General features: G+C 44.4%; 2 protein-coding genes across 2 annotated transcripts in view; both read right to left on the bottom strand.

The window, feature by feature from the left end:
* The window catches only part of ABAT (4-aminobutyrate aminotransferase), a 62,196-nt gene extending 58,178 nt beyond the window's left edge, over window positions 1–4,018 (bottom strand). The window contains exon 1 of the mRNA XM_054180636.1: window positions 3,884–4,018. The gene's annotated coding sequence lies outside the window, so the exon portion shown is untranslated. The remainder of the gene's footprint in view (window positions 1–3,883) is intronic.
* A 6,213-nt stretch (window positions 4,019–10,231) lies between these two features.
* Window positions 10,232–19,594, bottom strand: METTL22 (methyltransferase 22, Kin17 lysine). The gene is made up of 10 exons (XM_009898819.2): window positions 19,207–19,594; window positions 18,009–18,341; window positions 17,623–17,663; window positions 17,403–17,547; window positions 17,004–17,075; window positions 16,014–16,067; window positions 15,410–15,490; window positions 14,494–14,596; window positions 13,552–13,720; window positions 10,232–10,478 (listed from the first exon to the last, which is right to left on the bottom strand). The coding sequence occupies exons 1-10, from the start codon at window positions 19,334–19,336 to the stop codon at window positions 10,443–10,445; spliced, it is 1,164 nt and encodes a 387-aa protein (XP_009897121.2). The 5' UTR covers window positions 19,337–19,594; the 3' UTR covers window positions 10,232–10,442.
* Window positions 19,595–21,924: the final 2,330 nt, after the last annotated feature.

Below are 21,924 nucleotides of genomic sequence, written 5' to 3' on the forward strand. Positions count from 1 at the left end.
ACAGTGCAGCTTGAACACTTTTTTGATAATGAAGTTCATCACTAGGGCAGACCTCTGTCCTTGACACTGCAGGTGTCAAGCTTTCAGAAGTACAGCTTCAGAAATGACTGCAATATACCTTCATGAAGGCAGCTGGAGAGATCAGCTGCTCGCTGGCGCAGTAATTACATGACTATCCAGCCCGAGCTAGAACACGTATTCATTTCCTCAACAGAATTTACAGCTGTGGAAGTTGTCACACACAAAACACTAAACTACTCCAAATCAACAATCTAGGACAGAAGAACATAAACTTTGTGCAACAAAAAGTGGGATTCCTTTTCAAAAGAAAATCACACTGTTCTCACTACTGCAAACAGCATGGCTCCACTGGATGGCAACAACCTTCTTCTTGCATAGAACCAAGAACTGCAGCACATAACCACGGTCACTACCCGATTCCTCTGCTGAATTTCTAGCATCTGGCCAGCCAAGAGATGGGAAATGAACAGGAAATATTTTGCAAAAGAGAAGGCCAAGAATCTAATACAAGGACACAGTACAGAACCCTATTCCCAGGGATCAGAAAAGACTGAAAGCCACAGAAACAGTTTAGGACAATACTCTCCATTTGGTACACTTGGCATGCTGTGGAAAACCCCCCAGAATACTGTTATTTTTGCACAAACACCATACAGCTAAGAAAATATTACTTTCTCCATCTTCCTGGCTCACAGCTGTCAATTCAGGAAACAGGACTGTGCATCCAGCTCTTTTCTATTACTTACTCTTTTAAATGGGCTAAGATACCTCACTCTTTAAGAGCTCATAAAGAAGTGTACAATGAGAGTAGGCACTATTGGAAAAGCATGCCTGAACACAAATAGTGCACACAGATCAACAATTTACAACACACAAGTAAGAATCAATTGGTCTTGGAAAAAAATACAGAGGAGAAAAGTCTTGCAAGAGATCTAAGAATTACCACATCAACACAGAGTCCTCCTTTCTCCTCCCTGATCCCTCTTGCAGAGGCAAAGCCACGAGTAAAGCAGATTCATCCAGGTTCAAAGAAACACTATTTGATTCAAAGTTTCTGGTATACAGCCAATAGTAAGATTTTAAGATATGACAGGCATACAAACATAAATGCTATCCTATTCAGACAGTACACACACCTACTGCTTCCTAACAGGCTTTTTTCCCCCCTCAGACATTTCCATAAGCTGTTTCCATCTGGGTAAGAAAGAAAGGGAATAGTAATTTAGATTTGAAACAATTACAGATTTTAGTAAGTCCATTTAGTAAGTCCTAGAAGTCATAAAGCAGCTAGGAAGCCAGGAATCAGATCACATTGGTCCTGCCAATTCTGTGAAACCTGATGTTAAAATCACTGCAAATAGGCAGTAATAGAGGTATGCATCATGAGGTAACTTAAGCTGCTTTACTTCAGGCCCAGTGATGAGAGCACAAGTCAGAAGGAGCACTGCAGTGGAAGTTACACCTCTAAGAGCAAGAGTTGTGCCTGCCGGCACAACAGGCTGGGCTGTGGTTTGTGCAGCTGTGGCTGAGTACACAGGCAGCTATTGCTAACCTGCTGAAGGATATAGCTGTGGGGCAAACCCTTCTGAAGCTTCACTGCTGAACACCATACAAACCAGACAGGGCAAGGGAAACACCTGAAGACCTCTAAGGTGCTGGCAGCTGGAGCAAGAAGTGGTTTGGATGTATACACACATGGACTGAGAGCATCTTAATTCCTCTCTGCTTCTGAAAAAATCCCAGTCAGGACATTTTCCTTTTCCAATGACAGCACAGTTGCCAGTAGGACACCTACTGATCTGCTTGGTGTTTATTTGCATGCCATGCTTACTTACTGCCTCCTGGGCATAAATACCCAATTTTACCCACTTATTTTGGTTTATTTTTATCTTAATGCACAAGACACCCCACTGTACCATATACCTGTTATTCCTCAGAACATAAAAGGGCTGGGCTTTGGAGAAAGCATTTTTTTTTCTCCATGCATTTTGCAAGTGGTCAGGTTGTCTAGTAACACCATACATTTACAGAGTCAGGTCTCCTTTATCTGGGGATATCTCCTTCACAGTTTTCTGAACTACAGATTGTCCAAGAGGTACAACAGTGCAATGGCAAAGCACTGGCTGACTGCAGACATAGAAGATCTGAACACCAATAGAGAGTCCAACAAGGTACCCAGCAAGTTACCTGCAGTAACATTCTTTCCTGGTATCTGAGTTTCCCTATCTGTACAGTCAGTCCACTGATGTTTATCTCATTTGTGAAGTGCTTTAAACACTGAAGATGAGAAACAGTATGACATCCAGATACTGTCTTTCTTTGTACATGCTGTGCTTTAGTACTGAGTTATAAGCATGTGAATCACTGATCTCCAAATCTGCACATGTAACTCCAGTCAGATGAGACAAACTGACCCGAGACACAATTTGCCCAACACTCAACTACTCAAGCACACAGAAAGACCAATTATAGTAAAAAAACCCAAACAACCAGTCCAACAAGTGCTGCAGAACCTATCCTCGATTCCATTTGTAACACAATAATCAGACCACAAGAGGATTCAATAGGTAATTTCCTTACTGTAAAGCTGCCAGAAGGTAATCGTAGTAGTATCCTCCTTTCATACCAGCTGGCTTCCAGCATATACTGAATTCCTTACCTCAAATTATAGGGGCAAAGACTCTTTTAAAGGAGAGGCATGCCTTTGAACTGTAGGGCAAAATCCAGTTTTTGAAAGCCTGAACATTCATTACTGATTACAAAATTACACAGAAATCTCCCACAAGAGTTCAGTTTCTTTGCATATTTTTCCTTCACTCTATTTTATAAACAGAGCAGAATCACAGAGGCAAAAGCCAAGCCAGGCAAAACTCTAGCTGTAGAGCTGCACATTACCTTAAAATACAAATGAAGGTAAGAGAAGTGAGGCCAGGCAGGTGTCATGGCAAAGCCTGAGGTAGTGACTTGTGTTTTGCATCATAAGCATTAGAAGAAAACTGTAAGGAACTGGAGAATCTCAGCTGGAAGTGCAGCAGTAGGCCTCCTTTACACCATTAGAGAGATTTCCACCCAGCTGGCTACTGCATACTGAGAAGGACAGAGCAATATACGAAGCCAGCCGTGTTTTCCCCACGGTACTCATGTATTCTCTCAGGGGCTCTGTGCTGCTTGTTCCCCTCCTTTCCCCTTTCTACAGGTCTGTGCCAGGTTCATTCGCTGCCAGACATGAGCCCCACAGAACCAGAACAGCCAAGGGGCTCACGGCTCTGCACTCATCGCCGTCGTGTGCGGCGACCTCCGGAACAACAACAAATGCTCCTGCTCAGGATGCTCCCGCAAATCCATGGGGCACGAACGCCGTCTGCGCCCTGCCTGCCACTTATGGGGCCCCGAACCATGCTCGGGTCTGACAAAAGAGCTCCCCGACAGTGCCAGCACCCGAGAGCCAAGCGGAACACGAGCAGCCCTGCGGCACTCCGCCGCCACTCAGCCCACACGTACGCCCGGGCGGACTGAGGGGAGCCGGCTCCTGCAGGAAGCGTCACCCCACTGACTGCAGGGGCGCCCTCGGCGATGGGGACAGAGATGTAAGGCCGCCAGTAGCCTCACATCGCGGGAAGAGCATCAGAGAGCGGGCTGGCGAAGGCAGCCTGTGCTCCTGCCCCGCCGAGTGGTAGCGATGGGTGGGCTGTCCCACGGACAGGGGCGGCCAACAGCCTGCAGGCTCCTAGCCTGGCGAGGCCCATGGAGACCCCGGGCAGGTGCGGCTCCCCGCGAAGGGAGCGTCAGGGGGCATACGCAAGCCCCGCGCCCCGAGTGACCAGCGCCCCGGCCGCCGGCCCCGCGCGGTTCCGCCGCTCACCGGGAGGTGCGGGGCTGCGTCTCCTCCAGCCGCCGCGCTCCGTGGCGCCGGTTGGATTGAGCTGGATTGGCCAGACGCCTCCGCAGGCCCCGCACTCACTACCCGCTGCCTGCGCGGCCCCGCCGCCGCTCTGCGCCCTGCTCCGCGCGCCGCAGCCAATGGGCGCCGCCGCCCGCAGCCCCGCGCCCAGCGCAGCCAATGGCGGTGTGTGCCTCAGACTCGCCCGCGGGGTGCGGGGCGGAGCCTGTCGGGGCCGAGAGGCGGCGGCGGAGCAACCCTGGGGCCAGCCCCGCTGGGCAGCCTCGGCCCGGTGCCAGGGGAGCGCAGCGGGGCTGGCAGAGGCTGTTCGCTCCCCAAGAGGGCTTGCCGGTGAGACCCTGCTGATGGACTGCGCACACCGAAACAGGCGCACCCGGCTGGTAACCGCTGTCACTCGCACCGCAGTAGAACCGAGATCGCCCACACCGGCTGCCCGTCACATCTGGCAGGGAAAACATGGAAGAGAAAACAAAATCTTGCTGCTGGCTTTGGGTTGCTAGTTTCTCTTCAAAACGACCTGCCAGCCCTTCTCTCTGCAGGCCAGGATACACCCGAGAAGGGCAGGGTCCTGGCCGCTGGCCATGATGGGAGCCTGGGCTTCCGCTTTGACAGCTGCACAAAGATCATCTGTCCTTTCATCAGTTCCTAATAGTTACCTGCAGCTATTTGGGACATACTTAACGTAGCAAACTCAACAACAAGGAAAGTCGCTTGGTCTTTTAACTCTGATTATAAATTCAAGTTTACAGCAAGGATTCAATCCTCTCTGAAGACATCAGCAATCAACTCCATAGTGTGGGAGTGGGACTGCTTGCCAATATTAAGTTTTCACAACAGTTTCTCTAGAAGTAATAATGACACCTTCTGTCACTGCTCAGTTCATCTACAGCAGTGGGATACTTGCAGATTTAAAACTACTTTTGAACCCCCCACCCAATAACAAATATTCCTAAGTAGCTCCTCCACAACAGAAGCTATTGCAAGCATGTTGAATCCTACCTTGACTTTCATCTCACAGACGAGGTCTTGGTTTTCTTTGAAATCTAAGACCTGGCTAACAAAAGGCCCAATAGAAGCTTCTGAAATGTTCACCTTCCTCTTCTCTTCTATGATCAACATGCAAGCATCCTCTCCCCTTTCAGGTTACTTCACAGAACTCCTGCACAGGGATTCCCAACAGCTATACATTCAGTCACAATAGAGAGGAGCTGTCACACCCTGCTCAGTGCTCAAGTGCCTCCACTGAAGGCTCCAAGGAATATCTTGGGGCAGACATCATGGCAGAGCAGCTGGATGCCACTAGACAGGAGAGTTGCACAGGTCACAAGCAAGGCAGGAACCTTGCAGGATCCAAGCTGCCAAAGCTCTCTTTTTGCTTGCAACCACCACCAATTTACAGGTGGTATTGCAAGACCCTTCTGTCCTTGCACTTGAGGGACAGATGGTCTTGCTACATCACTCAAAGCTGGGCCATCCACGCCTCTTCATTTCCACTAATCCTGGGTAGAACTCTTACATCTGTCACAATTTATTACAGTAACAAAAATGTAATGGTCCAAAATTGCAAGAAAGACAGCAGTTTAGCCATGAAGAAATGTTTTTTTATCAGAAAGGATAATGAAGCTCTAGTACAGATTACTCATGAGAGCTTTTAGTAAGAAGCAAGACAAACACTCATCAAGATTCTCAGATGAATATGATTATTCTTTGAGAGGAAAATAGAGCTGATGATTTCTGTCCCTTCTGATCAATCTACAGTGTAAACCTGCTACTGATACCCCATTGAGCAGGAACTGAGTTGGGCCATCACAATCTTCTGTCCATCTATCATTAATGTTCTTGCCAAGCTCATTATATGTATTTTTGCCTCATCTTTGAAGCAGGAGTTAATGTCATTCTTTAATTAATACCTTACTTGTCACTATCTGATCCACTGTCAAATATACCCAGTACTCAAAGGGAAAAGCAGCATTTCTTGAATGCACAAGAGATGGTGCACTTGACAGGTTTCCAAGGGATTACATTGTACACACTTGTACCAGCACCAAACTGCACTCAGAGACTGGAAAGGCATTTTTGGGTTACATACTCCCACAATAAACTTTATTCTCCCTTTCCAAATAACCTGCTTTCCTTGTAGTTGGTGCTAGTGTATTATTTTCATTACCTGATCAGGTCGAGTCCCAGGACTATCAACATATAACTCTCATTCTCTCAGAGTCATTGTCAGTCATAAGAAACCAGAAAAAAACAAAATGTATCAATTTTACAAGGTGTAGTTTGTTTTCACTATCCCTATAATGAAAGAAAATCCCTCACACAAGGGAAGCAAGAGCTTAAAGAACACACCTTGCTGAAGAAGTGAGGGATGTTCCTTCACATCTCCTCCCCCCAGCACTGGAAGTGGCTTAAGCAAGCAATCTGCACACACGCTCATACATGTAAACTGTTACTTCATTTGAATCTTGGTACTCTTCAAAGAAACTCTGTATGCCATCTGCTGGAAGAAACCTTCTCTGAGGCAACACACTGTACCAACGCATCCACCCACACTCTGACAACGGCCTAAAGTGTATTTTTCAAGATGAACCTTTATCCTGTAAATGCACCAACTTTCAGCACAGAAAATCAGGGTCAGGATGGGTGAAACAAAAGCAGGATGAAGTCTGTAAGAAAACACAAGCCTTTAGCCAAGGAATATGACAGCCCAGCAGCAAGAAATAGCTCATTTTCAAATCCTACTACTTGACCTGAACCTCCAAAGACTTTGTCTCCTGTTGCTTTCTTTAAGCTACAGACAGCACACCATGCTCACCTGGCCAGTTTGGTGTAACTCTCTGTGCAGCAGCCAGCTTATTAATCAGTAATTCATACTTCATGCTGTGAAAAATGCTGCAAAAATCTTCTCTTTAAAGGGTAGGGGAGAGTGAATAAGAGGCAGGATTTGGAACTAGACACAGAAGAGTCTGAAAAGAAACAGCTTCTTTCCAGCAGCTGTGGCAGCTCTCATTCAAGACTGGAACCCAGAACTAATAAGGATTATTATTCTTTAACTCAGTTCCTTCCCCATTTTCTATTTCTTGTCACATGGATCTTAACAAAATTTTCAGTCCCTAGCCTTTGGGATTAATCTACAGGAAAGTTTATGAGGCAGGCAGCTATCCTTGACATTTCACAAGCAGATACAGAGGAATTCAGCATCTACTTCTCTAAGACAGCCTCTGAGTTTTCTGTACCCAACACTGCACCAACAACTGCCTTTAAAATCAACAGCAGCATTTCACCCTAACACTGTTTGCATTCACACTACAGGTAATTGCGGTCTCAGACACGACTGAGATAAATCAGACTGCTAAAATTCCGTGTGCTGCCAACAGTTTCACATAACTCCAAAGTAGACCCAAATATCCCTTGCCATTGAAACGGTCTGCTTTCCCCCCAGCAACAAAGCTCTGCTGATGGCCTTGTGTAGGACCACAGAAATCAGTCGGATTAGATCTCATTGATCCAGTGGAGAAACACATTTGCAATTAAGTTGCCTTCAAACAAAAATACAAAATAAGCACAGAGGGTTGAAAGCAGGACTGCTACTACAGCAGCTGCCTACTCCTTTTGCAAGGATCCACCCCAAAAGCAGCTTCCCAGGAAGTCCAACACTACTTTCTAGGGTTTCTCCCCATTCTGTAAGAATCCCTCTCATCCTCCAAATCCCTCTGGGTTTCCAGGACCTTCTTGTGCTGCTTCCTAGGCCCCACTATGAATTGCTTCCCTCAATGCTGCTATTTTCAGGGAATCCTTTTCTATTCAGGATTTCTCCATTTTCTATTTTGCAATTTAAATGATTTCCTTGTATAGCACCAGGAGAAGGACAATAACCTTCTTTGTTATTTTCCCCTCCAATGATGTTTACAGCCTCCAGCAAGATATGGGGCTGTGCTTCAGAAATAGTGTTAACAAGGGTTCATAAAACCATGTAATACTGCAAGGTCCCCCTGGTAAAGGGCATTTAGGTCTTTCAAAAATGGACTCTAGGCACTGTTAGTGTTGTGAAATAATCAATTCAATAAGCGACTTTAAGGACATTGTGCTACCCCCACTAGAGAGAGGCGAGTACTACACTGGTTCCTTAATGAAAAGAAGCAGCAGTCCATTGACTTAGTGATCTTGACATGAAAGACAGTTGAAACCTCAACCACAGAATTTTCAAGAAAGTGTCCACTAGAATGAAAAACCAAACCAAACCCAGAAATGCAACTGTCAGGGACAAAGCTCTTAACTCTCTGGTGAAAACAAAAAAGATCAGGAGCTAGTGGTGTTCACAAGAACAGCGGAGGCAATGAATAGACAATCTCATGAGATTTATCTGCTGTAAAACTTTGAGATCCAGATCTCCTAGTGAACAAGAAGTCCCTGCCACACACACACACAAATTTACATCCACTTCTTGGAATAGTTCCTGAAAATCCAGAACTGCTCCAGGCAGCCTCCTAAAGCTACCATTAAAAAGTAGGTAAATTAACCATCACTTTTTAAAGGTTATTTCCATTGTAACTTCCATCTCCAGCACACATCTGCAAGCCTAGGTGAGTAGTGCAGAGCTACATTTTCAGCCTAAAGTGTTACTCCAAAATACAATATTGTTAAAACAGAAAGGAGCAGGGTGTTTAACAAACTGTAAAATGTTTTGACTCAAAGTGTTGTACAGCAGATGGAGCTACAAGTATGGTCTATGAATAGCCACCTACACATGAGAAGAGAGATAATAAATACACATAATGTATGTAATCAGCTTGCAATGCTCATGCACATGTCACACACAAGTTCAAGTTCTTCTTTTGGTCAACATTGACAACTACATTACCTGTGTTCCTCTTAAGAGGGGATAAAAGCAGGACAGAGATGCCTACCATCTTCAGCTGAAGGATGGGAACTGTGAAAGGACATGAGCTATTTCACCATATGCCAGTGACAAAAGCAAAAATTGGTTTGTTTCATAGAAGATTCCTCCTGGAAGATCACATGTCCATCCATGACCACACTTCCCAAGAAACTTTGACACTCCTTTATTAGAAGTGCACTGGAAGAGTTCCATAGGATCCCCTATCCCCCTGCCCTGCACTTCTCTCTCCCATAAAAAAAATCCCTCTGGCTGACCAACTGGACTATGCTAACCAGATCAGAAGTGCTCACAAGTACTGAATGACTTTAGTTAGCAGAGAAGAAAGTCTGTTTTCCAAATGCAGTATTTCCAATCTCAACTCCACAGCAGAGTAGAAACATGAGTATGTTTTAGACTAGCCACCTACCTTCTCTAACCTACCTACCTGATCTAAACCAACCACACTAAACCATAAATAAACCAGACTTTCCAGAAGTCAACTAGATGCTTCTCATGTCATGAATGGACAATACCATGAGTCACAGGCAGGAACAGTTTCATTGCTGATACTCTCATAAAGCTACAGAATGCAGCAGGCACAAGAATTTCTGTGACAGTGTACATATGGCAAGTGACAGAAAGAGCAGTACACAGAATTCATCAGAAGTACAAACACATTCTGGTTTCATTAATAACACAGAAGATTTGATCAACATATTGTACTTTAATCCAAAAGCTAAGATACTGAAGGCCAGATACTGGACAGGATATTCTTGGTCACCTCCTTCTGCCCCAAATCACCTGTATGGCCTGAGGGTAGCTTCTCAAACATTTAAAGAGCAGTAGTGTATCTCTTCACATTGGTAACTTCCCACCCTCAGTCTGGCAAGGGCAGAATAGTTTCAAATTCCAGCAGGACTACGTAGCTTCAAGACCTCTGTGGAGCATTCAGAGAGGATCAAAATGCATCTTGTATCCTTTCAGTTCAGACAATAGCCTTGAACTAAAATGATTTAGAAAGGACAAATTGAAATTAAGGACTGAGTTCTATGAACAGCTTGCTTAAGGAAAAGTCCACAAAAGACAAGCAGGTCTTGCAAGGAACTGTTTGAAAGAGTCCAGCGCAGAGCCACAAGGATGATGGTGTGGAACATCTTCCTCACGAAGATCTCTGCTCAGTGATGTTCAATAATAGGACAAAAGGGCAATGGGTGCAAGCTGGAGCAGAGGATGGGCAATGGGTGCAAGCAAAATCCACGTGAACACACGGAGGAACTTTGTGAGGGTGACTGAGCCCTGCAGCAGGCTGCTCAGAGAGGATGTGGAGTCTCCTTCTCTGGAGACATTCAAAACCTGCCTGGATGCATTCCAGCATGACCTACTCTAGGTGATCCTGCTCTGGCAAGCGGGGGTTGGACTCAATGAAGGCTCCTTCCAACCTCTAACATTCTGTGATTCTGTGTCCCCAGAACACAGTTTCATAAATCACCAAACTTACTGAAGTAAAGCAAATCTGTACAGCAATGCTGAGAACACAGTTCCACCAGGAAAATGCTTTTCTGGGGATGAAAATCCTTTTCAATAAACCACCAAAAAAGCCTCTATCCTTAGATAAACATCTTCTATTTTCTCATGTCCCTGTCATGTTAGCTGTTCAGCAGTGATCTTCCACAATTCCTGTAGGAGTGGAAAAAGCAAATACAGGTGTTTTCTGAGATCAGTAGGTCACAATTATGAGAAAGTTCAGTATGTTCACTTGCAAACAAGCTTAATGCACCCCCCTAAACCTCCATCTAGAGATAGTATCCATCAGTGGATAGATACTAAATCTATCTAGAACCATCAAATTATCTTTAAGGCAGAGCAATAGGATTTATTTCTTCATTCTTGGAGCATAATTTTGTTTTTTAAAAAATGTAAGAATAAAAAAAAATCATCCCAATAATTTGTTTTAAAATTAATGTCACACAGTATCACAGTATCACAGTAACTAAGGTTGGAAGAGACCCCAAGGATCATCAAGTCCAACCTGTTCCAACAGACCTCACAACTAGATCATAGCACCAAGCGCCACGTCCAATCTCCCCTTGAACACCTCCAGGGACGGCGACTCCACCACCTCCCTGGGCAGCACATTCCAATGACGAATGACTCGCTCAGTGAAGAACTTTTTCCTCACCTCGAGTCTAAACCTCCCCTGACACAACTTGAGACTGTGTCCCCTTGTTCTGGTGCTGGTTGCCTGGGAGAAGAGACCAACCCCCACCTGGCTACAACCACCCTTCAGGTAGTTGTAGAGGGCAATGAGGTCGCCTCTGATCCTTCTCTTCTCCAGGCTAAACAATCCCAGCTCCCTCAGCCTCTCCTCATAGGGCTTGTGCTCAAGGCCTCTCACCAGCCTTGTTGCCCTTCTCTGGACACGTTCAAGTGTCTCGATGTCCTTCCTAAACTGAGGGGCCCAGAACTGGACACAGTACTCAAGGTGTGGCCTAACCAATGCAGAGTACAGGGGCACAATGACCTCCCTGCTCCTGCTGGCCACACTATTCCTAATACAGGCCAGGATGCCATTGGCCTTCTTGGCCACCTGGGCACACTGCTGGCTCATGTTTAGGCGGGTGTCAATCAGCACCCCCAGGTCCCTCTCTGTTTGGCAGCTCTCCAGCCACTCTGACCCCAGCCTGTAGCTCTGCATGGGGTTGCCGTGGCCAAAGTGCAGCACCCGGCACTTAGACTTATTAAATGCCATCCCATTGGACTCTGCCCATCTGTCCAGTCGGTCAAGGTCCCTCTGCAGAGGGTCACTGGTCTGCATGACCTTCTGCAGTGTCCTGACTGATAATCTTGCTCTTTTTTAAAGCCTGTGTTGACAAATGCTTTCAGTAATGGTAGTAACAATGCAGCTGAAAACATAATTTACTGAAGAATCAAGATTTCACAAATGCATGTCTTACACACACACTCTTGTCAATTTGCTGGACAAGGAAGATGAAAGAGACATTACTTTTTTCCCCCCCTGTAGAATGAATTTGCCTATGTTTTATCTGCTACATACAATACAATACTACTATCGACAACTATCACATAGTCTTCACCTTGACATCTTGAATCGTGGCAATATACTTCATGAGAAATAAAACACTCAAGTGTTTAAAAAAACATGCATATAGTTCAAACAGCAGTAGCCTTCCCTTCCATAAAAAGGCTAGGGCCTACAAGAAGGATGGAGAGAGACTGTTTACAAAGGCCTGCAGTGATACGACAAGGGGCAATAACTTCAAACTAGAGAAGAGCAAATTAGGTTGGATGTTAGGAACAAGTTCTTTACCATAAGGGTAGTGGAACACTGGAACAGGTTGCCCAGGGAGGTATTTGAGGCCCCATCCCTGGAGATATTCAAGGTGAGGCTTGACAGGGCTCTGGGTAACCTGATCTAGTTGAGGATGCCCCTGCTGACTACAGAGGGGGCTGGACCAGATGACCTTTGGAGGGCCCCTCCAACCCAGACTATTCTATGATTCAGGTATAAGCCAGGTTACATTTATGTACTTGTAAAGCTTGTTTTAAAGATTGGCCCACCATGTTTTATGCCTGAAGGTATCAGCATTAAGTAAACCAAATCAATCTCAAAGTAGCTGTGGCCCTTGCAGTGGTGCTATGCAGACATACTGCAGAGGACACAGCAGTAATATGGTGACTGCAGGAACATCCAATTCTTGGTGACAGATTTGCAATCCAGTACAAGATTTGTGAATTCTCTAAAAGGTTCTGTTAGACTGTATTGTTCTGGAACCTAGCAAGCTATTAGCTACCCTACATATGAGGTCGTCCAGCCTACAGAAGACTCCAGGGGAACCTTATAGCTGCCTTCCATTACTTGAAGGGATCCTACAGGAAGGCTGCAGAGGGACTTTTCACAAGGGTGTCTAGGGACAGGACAAGGAAGAATGGTTTGAAGCTGAGGAAGAGTAAATGTAGATCAGATCTTAGAAAGAAGTTCTTCAGTATGAGGGTAGTGAGACTCTGGAATAGGTTGCTCACGGAGGCTGTGGATGCCCCCTCCCTGGGAGTGTTCAAGGCCAGGTTGGATGAGGCCATGAGTCGAGTTGAGAGATGTCCCTACCCATGGTGGGCAGTTTGGAGTAGATGATCTGTAAGGTACCTTCCACCCTGAGCCATTTTTTGATTCTATGATATATGTAAGAGTAGATAATAGGAAAAAAAGCTAAAACAGAGGAAGAGAATTTTAAGTGCATGGGATGCAATGAAATAACTACAAATAATGAATCTGCCATGTTCCTGGATACAGAAGTTTACAGCTAACTGACTTCATCATAGATACTAGAACATTATTTCCTGAACTCTGAACTGGGAAAGGCATTACTGAAAGTATGAAATGAAAGCTCATCTACAAGCAAATAAACAAGGAGAGATACTGGCCCCATTTCCTAGTCACTGGCAGAAATTGTGTTTACAAAGTAATGGAGATTGTTTCTTAATCTTTGAGGAAATGAGTGCACCTAAGCCACTGCACTGCTGCTGACAGGTAAGGGCCCCTTCTGTCCATCTAGTAGTATAGATTATGTAGGCACAAACTAGAATCCTTTCAAGGCAGCAAAAAGCTAAATGGAAAGAAATGAAAAGGTAATGCTTATTCTCCTGTTCTTACCCTGTGTTAGGCAAACAGCTGAAAACCCATCAGAGATGGTTAGCCCAACACATTACATTTACTGTAATGAACTCCACTTACCAACTGCTCAATTCGTTCATAAACGAGAGCCTGGCAGAAATCAACCTTAATGGGCTCCACACTGTATTTAATTCTGCTGTCCTGGAGGTTCTCCAAATCATTTAGAGTATTTCTAAAATGACTGTAGGCTTCACATGTAACATCCATATGTCTTAAAGTGAAGTTCAGCCTGTCAAGAGAACATTTAATTTAAAATGACTCTCCTGAACTGGCCTCTCAAACAGCTATGTGACTTTCCTCAGCTAATGGAAAATGTGGGACTTCTCAGTGTCATTAACTAACTTTCATAGCTATAAAAAGGACATTCCCTACCCCTGTTATTCCTGCAAAGATGACAAGACTTATGCCAGCATCAATACACAGTAATTCTTGGATGAATCTTTCCATTGATTTTAAAGCACTTTGTTGCAACAGAATCATTGGCTTGACTTCCTGGACAAACACCTGGCAACAAATCATATGAAGTGCTATTGCTTATGTATCTCCAGAGATTTAAGCAAAGCCTACTTCAAAATACTCAATGATTCCTTAAAAGAGAACACAAGATAAATTATTACAGAGGTACTCAAGCTGGGAAATACATACCCTAATTCTAAGCCACTTCATTCTACTCTATGCCAGCAAAAAACATGTAGCACATGTTGTCAGGCATTACAGAACACATCAATCCAGCCACCTATTAATCCTGATTTGCACAGAGGTTATCTGAAGCATGACAGAGGTAGGACAACAAGAGCTGAACTCCTGTGGAAGTCAAATTCTGAATGGATGAAAAGTAAGCACATGCAAAACCAACTGCTTGTCCCAGGCATGTACTGCAGCTTGGGATCAACAGAAAGAACATGGGAAGCTGACCTTCAATCAAAGCAGATCTTTCTTCCAAAGATAGAAAGGATGTAAAGATTTTAGTGTTTTTTATTGTAAGTTCTTAGTAATACTCACCTCTTTTCCAGTGCTAGGTAAACTGTGCAAGAATTTCTCAAGTTGTGTGTGATTCTATACAGCGTTCTGAACAAGGCATCTGTCAGGTCATCATCATAGAACACTATAAAAAGATATTAAAAGCATAGAATGTGTGTGCTTAAGTGTATTATTTACTCAAGTTTCAGGTATGAAACAACAACAGGCCTTAGTTTGATTATGCTAATCCAACAAGCCACTGCGTTAACTAAAATCTATTGTGTATTTTCAATGGCAACAACTGACCCTGTAATAAGTTAAGTAGCTCCATCTCTTACAAAAAAAGGGTAGTAACTAGTATGTCACTGTAACTGTATCTCCTTGGAAAGCAGTCTTGCAAAACCTTTCAATATCATAGCTAAATCAATCCTATTTTATCTATATATCAAAACAACAATAGAGATAAAAGTGTTTGCATCTTTCACTTAAGCAGGGAAAATAGCAGGAAACAAAACAGAGATATCCAAAGGAACAGACCCTGTGGGCAAGTGCAGCATCTGAAACTGTGTTTCACATTACACAGTATATAGCCACCCAGCTAGCAGTATCTGCATAGAGGTTACTTGATGCAAGACAAAGGCAGGACAACAAAACTCCTCTGAAAGTCAAATTCATCACTAATTGTGACAATTTTCTTTGAATAATTTAGTTGCTTACAAATAATTACCACACCAAAGGCAAGGAAAAGCTAGTAGCTTTCAACATCTGTTCTCTTATTGCTTAATTTAGGATGCAAATAGAATTGTTTAAAACAATTAGAATATATTTAAGGCAGAGCTGTGACAAACCAGGCAAGGATCTGACCCGCTAGATTTTAAAAGCAAACTGGGTATGTTTAAATTATTACTCAAAATGAGGAAGTTTTTGATTTAAAAGCTTAGGGTTTATATTTTCCTACCATCAGCTGCCATTATCACAGTACAGTGGTCATGCAAATCAGCAATCTCTTCCTCAGACCAGCTGTAAGGAGCTTCAGGATCTGTAACAAAGAATATGGCTTTGGTGATTGTGTCAAATGATTGACAGCTGGCAAAAAGGAATTCAACTCCTGTAGTCATCTGCCACTCCAGAACTGGAGCACCCCATTGAAGGTGACTTGAAAACTCCCTCTATTCATTCTCTGAAGTTCCCTGCTGTCCTTTGCTTTCTCTGTGTTTTGCCCAGCCCTCCCAAGGCTCACTGGCAGTGTTTTTTAGACTTTAGAACCAATTACTACCCTATAGTGAGAGCACAGATTTAACTAGACTAAGATACTCCTTTAAATAAAAATAACAAATGCATCCTCTTGTAAATTTTGATTATGCTTCCTACTTCATCATACTTCTTAAAACTTAAGACTTTGTTAAACTATAGAACCTTCCTCTGAAAGTCTGAAGAACACAGAGCCTTTTCAACTGGCAGTATCCAATACTTTCATTAACCAGAAATTTCTTGATAGCTTGAAAGGGTAAAAATCCAAAAATACTTCACCCTATGTGGAAGAACCCACTATAATCACCTACCAGTGCAGAATTCATCTTTCAGCCAGTCCAGCTCTTTTACTTTGACTTCTCCTCCTGCGGGTGAAGAAAGATCACAGCAGTCACAAATGGCCTTTCAACAGAATCAAAAATCTTCACTTACACAAGTGATGAAGAGCTATTATGAGGACATATGAAACAATTTAGCCTGGAGAAGAGGAGGCTCAGGGGAGACCTTATTGCTCTCTACAACTGCCTGAAGGGAGGTCGTAGACAGGTGGGGACCAGTCTCTTCTCCCAGGCAACCAGCATCAGAACAAGAGGACACAGTCTCAAGCTGCACCAGGGGAGGTTTAGACTGGATGTTAGGAAAAAATTCTTCATAGAGAGAGTGATTGCCCATTGGAATGTGCTGCCTGGGGAGGTGGTGGAGTCGCCATCACTGGAGGTGTTTAGGAAGAGACTTGATAGGGTGCTTGGGGCCATGGTTTAGTTGATTAGATGGTGCTGGATGATGGGTTGGACACAATGATCTCAAAGGTCTCTTCCAACCTGGTTTATTCTATTGTAAGTTTATCAAATAATTTACTGTACAAAGCCAGTTACCCGCTCACATGAGAGCAGGATAGAACTTAGGTAGTCTTTTACATGTCCCACCTGTAAAATACTTCTCCTTTCCAGTTCTATCTCTGTAATTGACACTGCTTGTGTGATTCTGGATTTTTGTTTATGTGACATCTGGGTATGTGTGATCCTCCCAAGTACATCAGTGAAACTCACACATTGACTATATAGGAACTACAGCTGTTCTTAAGCAATGAGCAGAGAAAGAGTAAGTATTTGGCTCTTCTCAGAAGGAAGCTGGTCCAGTACAGACCACATAGAGGTATCCTACATCTTTCTTTTACAAAGTGTCATTTTTAACCAAGACAAAAATTTACTTATGAGTATGCCAGATAGTCAATGACTGTGCTGTCTAATCCCAAAGTCCACATAAGGTGATTGCACAAACACTGACTCCAATGGACTTACTTCCCAGTTCCATCAGGTGTTTGTTTAATGCAACATTTTGCTCACACATGGCCAGAAGATCTTCACCAACATCTGGAAACAAGCAACAATTACATTCAAAAGAAGAATAATTTGCATGGGTCATGCATGCCTCTGACCTCTTAGAGTAATACTCTACAGTTTCTCTCAGGCTGATTAGATTAAGGGAGATTCAGAGCAAGCCTATCCACTTATGTTTGCTTTGTAGTATCTTGCTTGCTTTTGTCTTTCAATACTAAGTTCTGAGCCACCCCTGAAGAAAGAAATTAGATCTCTATACTACCTATGTTAATCTAGGTACACTATCTTGAGTTCATGGCAATGGAGATCCATTGTCATGAAGCTTTATGGAAACATTTAACTGGAAATAAACTACTTCACCTGTGCAATACACTCTCTTGGCAACTGTTCCCATGATAATGCTTGTGATTCCAGTGCCACCTCCAAGCTCTAGCACCGAGCAACGCCTAAACACGTCTCGTTTAAACACAATGTAATCAGCAAGAAGAAAGGCTGCACGCCAGACCTGTGGAGAGGAGCAGCAGTTACAATTGAAGCCACGTTGAAGCACGATTCATGAACAGCAAGGCAGAATACATACTTGTTTACCAACATCTTCTAAGGGCGTTGCCATGGTGTGTTCTGTGAAAATGACAGTAAAGCAGAAAGAATGATCTCAAAATGTTGTTCAAGTTCCCTAAAGGCAAATTTGAATATCAAGTCATGTTTCCATTTCAACTGGAGAACTAAACACGCTAACCCCACTCCAACCAAGGAGCACTGAGCTTCCCAGGGTATACTACTGTCTGAATTACTTTGGAGATAAAAGGTACATTAAAAAATATTGTAAATGTCACAGTCTTAAGATTATTATCTCATTGCTCTTAAAAACTGCTATTCCTTTTTTAAAGAAAACCCTTTTTTTCCCTTTTTTTTGACATGAACACACTTACTCCATTTCTCCTTGACTGTAAGCCTACTATTTACCTATTTTAACAGCATCACTGCAAGTGCATTTTTGTTCTTCATCTTCAAAAGCATCTTCTTCCCCTTTCATTAGAATTACAGGACACACTCTATCCCTCAAAAGATCTGCTTCTAAATCAGAGGCACTTCGAGGTCTTCTGACCACTTCCAAGTCTCCATCATCATCTAGCAGAGCTTCTACTTCACTATTTAATTCTCTTAGATTATTTCCCTCCTTGTCACACAGCTCATCTCCACTTCTGTCCTGATGCTCTCTTTCTATTGTAGCTTCTCTCTCGCGTTTCTCAGATGCCAAATCTGTGTCCCAAAGGAGTTTGAAATAGGACAGAAATACTGTAAGACACAGAGGTTGAAAGGGCAAGTTAAACAGCAGGTAAGAACAGTATCTATGTGCAACTTCCGCATGCATGACATTTTGGTATGCATTTCACATAACAAAAACATAGAGGATAAAAAAAAAAACTACACAGATAACTTGAAATAGTTTCATTTGCTACAAAAATATTTCTGTTGTTACATTCTGTCAGTAGAAATAAATGAAGCACTTCCACAATCTACCATCTACACAGACTTCCATCTGATTCAGTAAACATTTGTTTCAACAGTTGGCAGAAGGGTTTCTTACATTCTCCAAAAGCAATTGCTATTGTAGCTAAATGAACAAGTAAATAAAAACAATTAAACCTGCAAACAAGTTAATTTGGTTCCTTCCTTCTCAGAAAGATCTTTTAAATTTCCTTTTTTAAGAAAGGTTCCTCTAAATTCTACACAGCTTTAATTTCTGCAATTAATTTCATCAGGGGAATCAAGCTAGCCCTCTTCTCAAGCTGCACCAGGGGAAGTTTAGGCTTGAGGTGAGGAGAAAGTTCTTCACAGAGAGTTGTTCACTATTGGAATGGGCTGCCCAGGGAGGTGGTGGAGTCACTGTCCCTGGAGGGGTTCAAGAGGGGATTGGACGTGGCACTTGGTGCCATGGTTTAGTCATGAGGTCTGTGGTGACAGGTTGGACTTGATGATCTTTGCGGTCTCTTCCAACCTTGGTGATTCTGTGATTCTAAAGGCTAGGAAGGAAGTGTGTCTGCTTCTAACTGGAATATGATATGTAATGATCAATGTCAACCATTCAAAAGAGGATTCAGACATTACAAATACATGAATACACTTAAAAGACAGCTCCATCAGTCCAAGCATTCATTACCTGGTTGTCCAACTGCATTTAATCGTACCATGAGATGTCTTTTGTTTGGACAGTGTAAGTGAACATCAGAAAGCACAGTGTCACTTTTAAACGTGGGGTTATCCATCTCTTTCTCTATTACATCTACCATGATGTGCTGATGACAGGAACATCTATGATACCCAAAGGCCCCTTATGAAGTGCTATGATTTGACACTCTTCTGTTAACAGGCATCCAGTAACAGTTTTGCTCAGCAAGAGAACCAGAAGACCTCAGGCAAGAAGTGATCATGCAAGCTCCACCATGCTCCAGTAAGACAGCAAGCTGCATATCAAGATATCCAACCTACAACCAAATACAGACAGCTTTTAGTGACATCCTGATGCTGTTGGAACATCACTCCAGCAATATTTTAGAAGACAAAAACCAGACTGCACTGTCCAGTAAAGTTGCAGTGCTCCCACACCAAATACATAACTGCTAGCAGCTCAAGGGCAGACACTCTGTATTCTGGGAAGAACTACTAATTCACTCATGTCAAAAACAACTCCCTCTGAAAAAAAACCAGATTTTACCACAAATGCACAGACTTACAATGTTAAGTCAAGGTCTTCCATGAACAGAAGGCCTTATATGCACAGCTTCACCATTTTAAGGGATGCTGTTCTTCATACAAATCTCCAAATTTCCCCAGACACAGTTACCTAATATATAATCACAGGTTAGCCCCCCAGACTTTGTAAAAGGATTATCTGCTTTTCCTGAAGAAAATTCAGCTCCTTTTGTGTGCCTCCACTTTGGCACTACTTGCTCTTCCCCAGAAAAAAAACCACCACTTGAAATTGTCCTTATTACCTGACATCCAAGGCTAAGTTCTCTCTCTGCCCTAGGGCACAAATGAATTACCTTTTATGAACAAAAAGCCAAAAGAGGACATTTCCCTGTGGTCTAAAAAAACCATGACATTTTGTGAAGGGTATGTGAAATGCTGGTGAACCATAGATCTGAAAACAAATTTGTCTTTAAAAACTCACATGGCAAGCTTAGATTCTCATAGATACACAAATCCTTAAGCATCGTGTGAGTGATTGAATTAACAGACACCCAGGTCTCACAAACTATGAGCACCCCTGCTACTCCTTAAGTAAAAAACTGTTGATGCCAAGTCCTGTATTGTCATTTTTTGACTATTAAGCTGAATTGTCTGCTTGTGCTTGAACAGAATCATAAATATACATGCTCAAAATGTTTCCATTTATACAGGCAGTCTTCATAACTGCAGCTATGAAGTTGTATGAACTTTCCAAACCTGCCCTTTGCCAGCAGAAAGCCGAGCACAGAGCTGCAGCCGAACTTGACGCAAAGCCCCAAGGCGCTGTTTGTCCACCACACGCGGAGGCAGACGCTGAGCGCCGTTCCGAGGCCAGGGCAGAGCCCGCGGCCTCAAGTTTCAGCCCGCCCGCAGCCCCGGCGCTTCTCCCCGAGGAGCCACGGCCCCCTGCCCGCAGACTGGCCGCCGGGACAACACCGACAAGCTCCCAAACGAAGCCGCCCGCCGCTGCCGCCTCCGCCTCCTCCTCGCGGCCAGCCGCACCTCGGCAATCCCTCCAGGCTGCGCCGCGGGGCGGGAGGAGCGCCTCGGCAGGGGAGGGCTGGCTGCGGGGGGCAGGGGGGCACGCAAGCACCAGGGCAAGCGCTTCCCTCAGCGGCGCACCCCACCACTCTCACAGCCGCACCTGCCACACCCGGCCGCCTCCCGCCGCCATTTCACAGGCGACTGCTCCTTCCGGCGCACAGCTGACGCCGCGCCCGGCAGCCCCCGCGGTGCCCGGCTGAGGGCTAGGGAGATCCGCCAGGTTCTGTGCCCTGTTGTGGGGGGGATCGCGCTGCTCGCCTTGGCAGCCGCTGCAGGCCGCCGGGCTGGGGAGTTTCGTTTGTCGAAGCCGCCGCAAGGCCCGAGCTACGTACAGTTGCTCTTGGTCCTTGCCTGCTGCCGGCTCTGAGCTGCTGCCTGCCCGTGCTCCGGGGCCGTGCGCGAATTACAGCCGTCCCCTCACAATGCTTATGGCGCCCATGGGCGGCTTCTCTATCCAGGACTCACCCAGCGCTAGATTCTAGGTGAAAATCTATCGGTGGAGTCAGAAAAGGAAACACCAGCAGCTTAGTCTGGTCATTAAAGCACCCACAGCAGTTGCCCAGATGTTGAACCCACGCTTCTTATCCTCATTCTTTGATTACTTGGTTTAATTGTTACTTACCCTGGCTCAGGCCATTTATAATCCCATGCGAAACCTCCAAACGGCTTCAAAACAAATTGGAAGGACCCGTGTGAAGACAAGAGAGTTCTTGGCACAAATAAAGACAGAACTCTACTACCACCTTAAGCTGAGATGAAGCAATAGCAGTGCCTGCTCGCCTGTTGAAGGGAGAGGGGGTTTATCTGCTTAATTATGCAGTTTGTAACCAGGTAAAATAAACAGAAAACTGACTCAGGTGCTGAGCAGGAGAACCACACCAGAGTGCTCTGGGAAACTTGAATTACCTCTGCTATGAGGATAGGCTGAGGGAGCTGGGGTTGCTCAGCCTGGAGAAGAGGAGGCTCCAGGGAGACCTAATAGCAGCCTTCCAGTACCTGAAGGGGCTACAGGAAGGATGGGGAGAGACTGTTTACAAGGGCTTGCAGTGACAGGACAAGTGGCAATGGCTTCAAACTAGAGAAGGGCAGATTTAGACTGGAC

The sequence above is a fragment of the Dryobates pubescens genome, chromosome 4 (genome assembly GCF_014839835.1).
Source record: "Dryobates pubescens isolate bDryPub1 chromosome 4, bDryPub1.pri, whole genome shotgun sequence".
NCBI lineage: Eukaryota > Metazoa > Chordata > Aves > Piciformes > Picidae > Dryobates > Dryobates pubescens.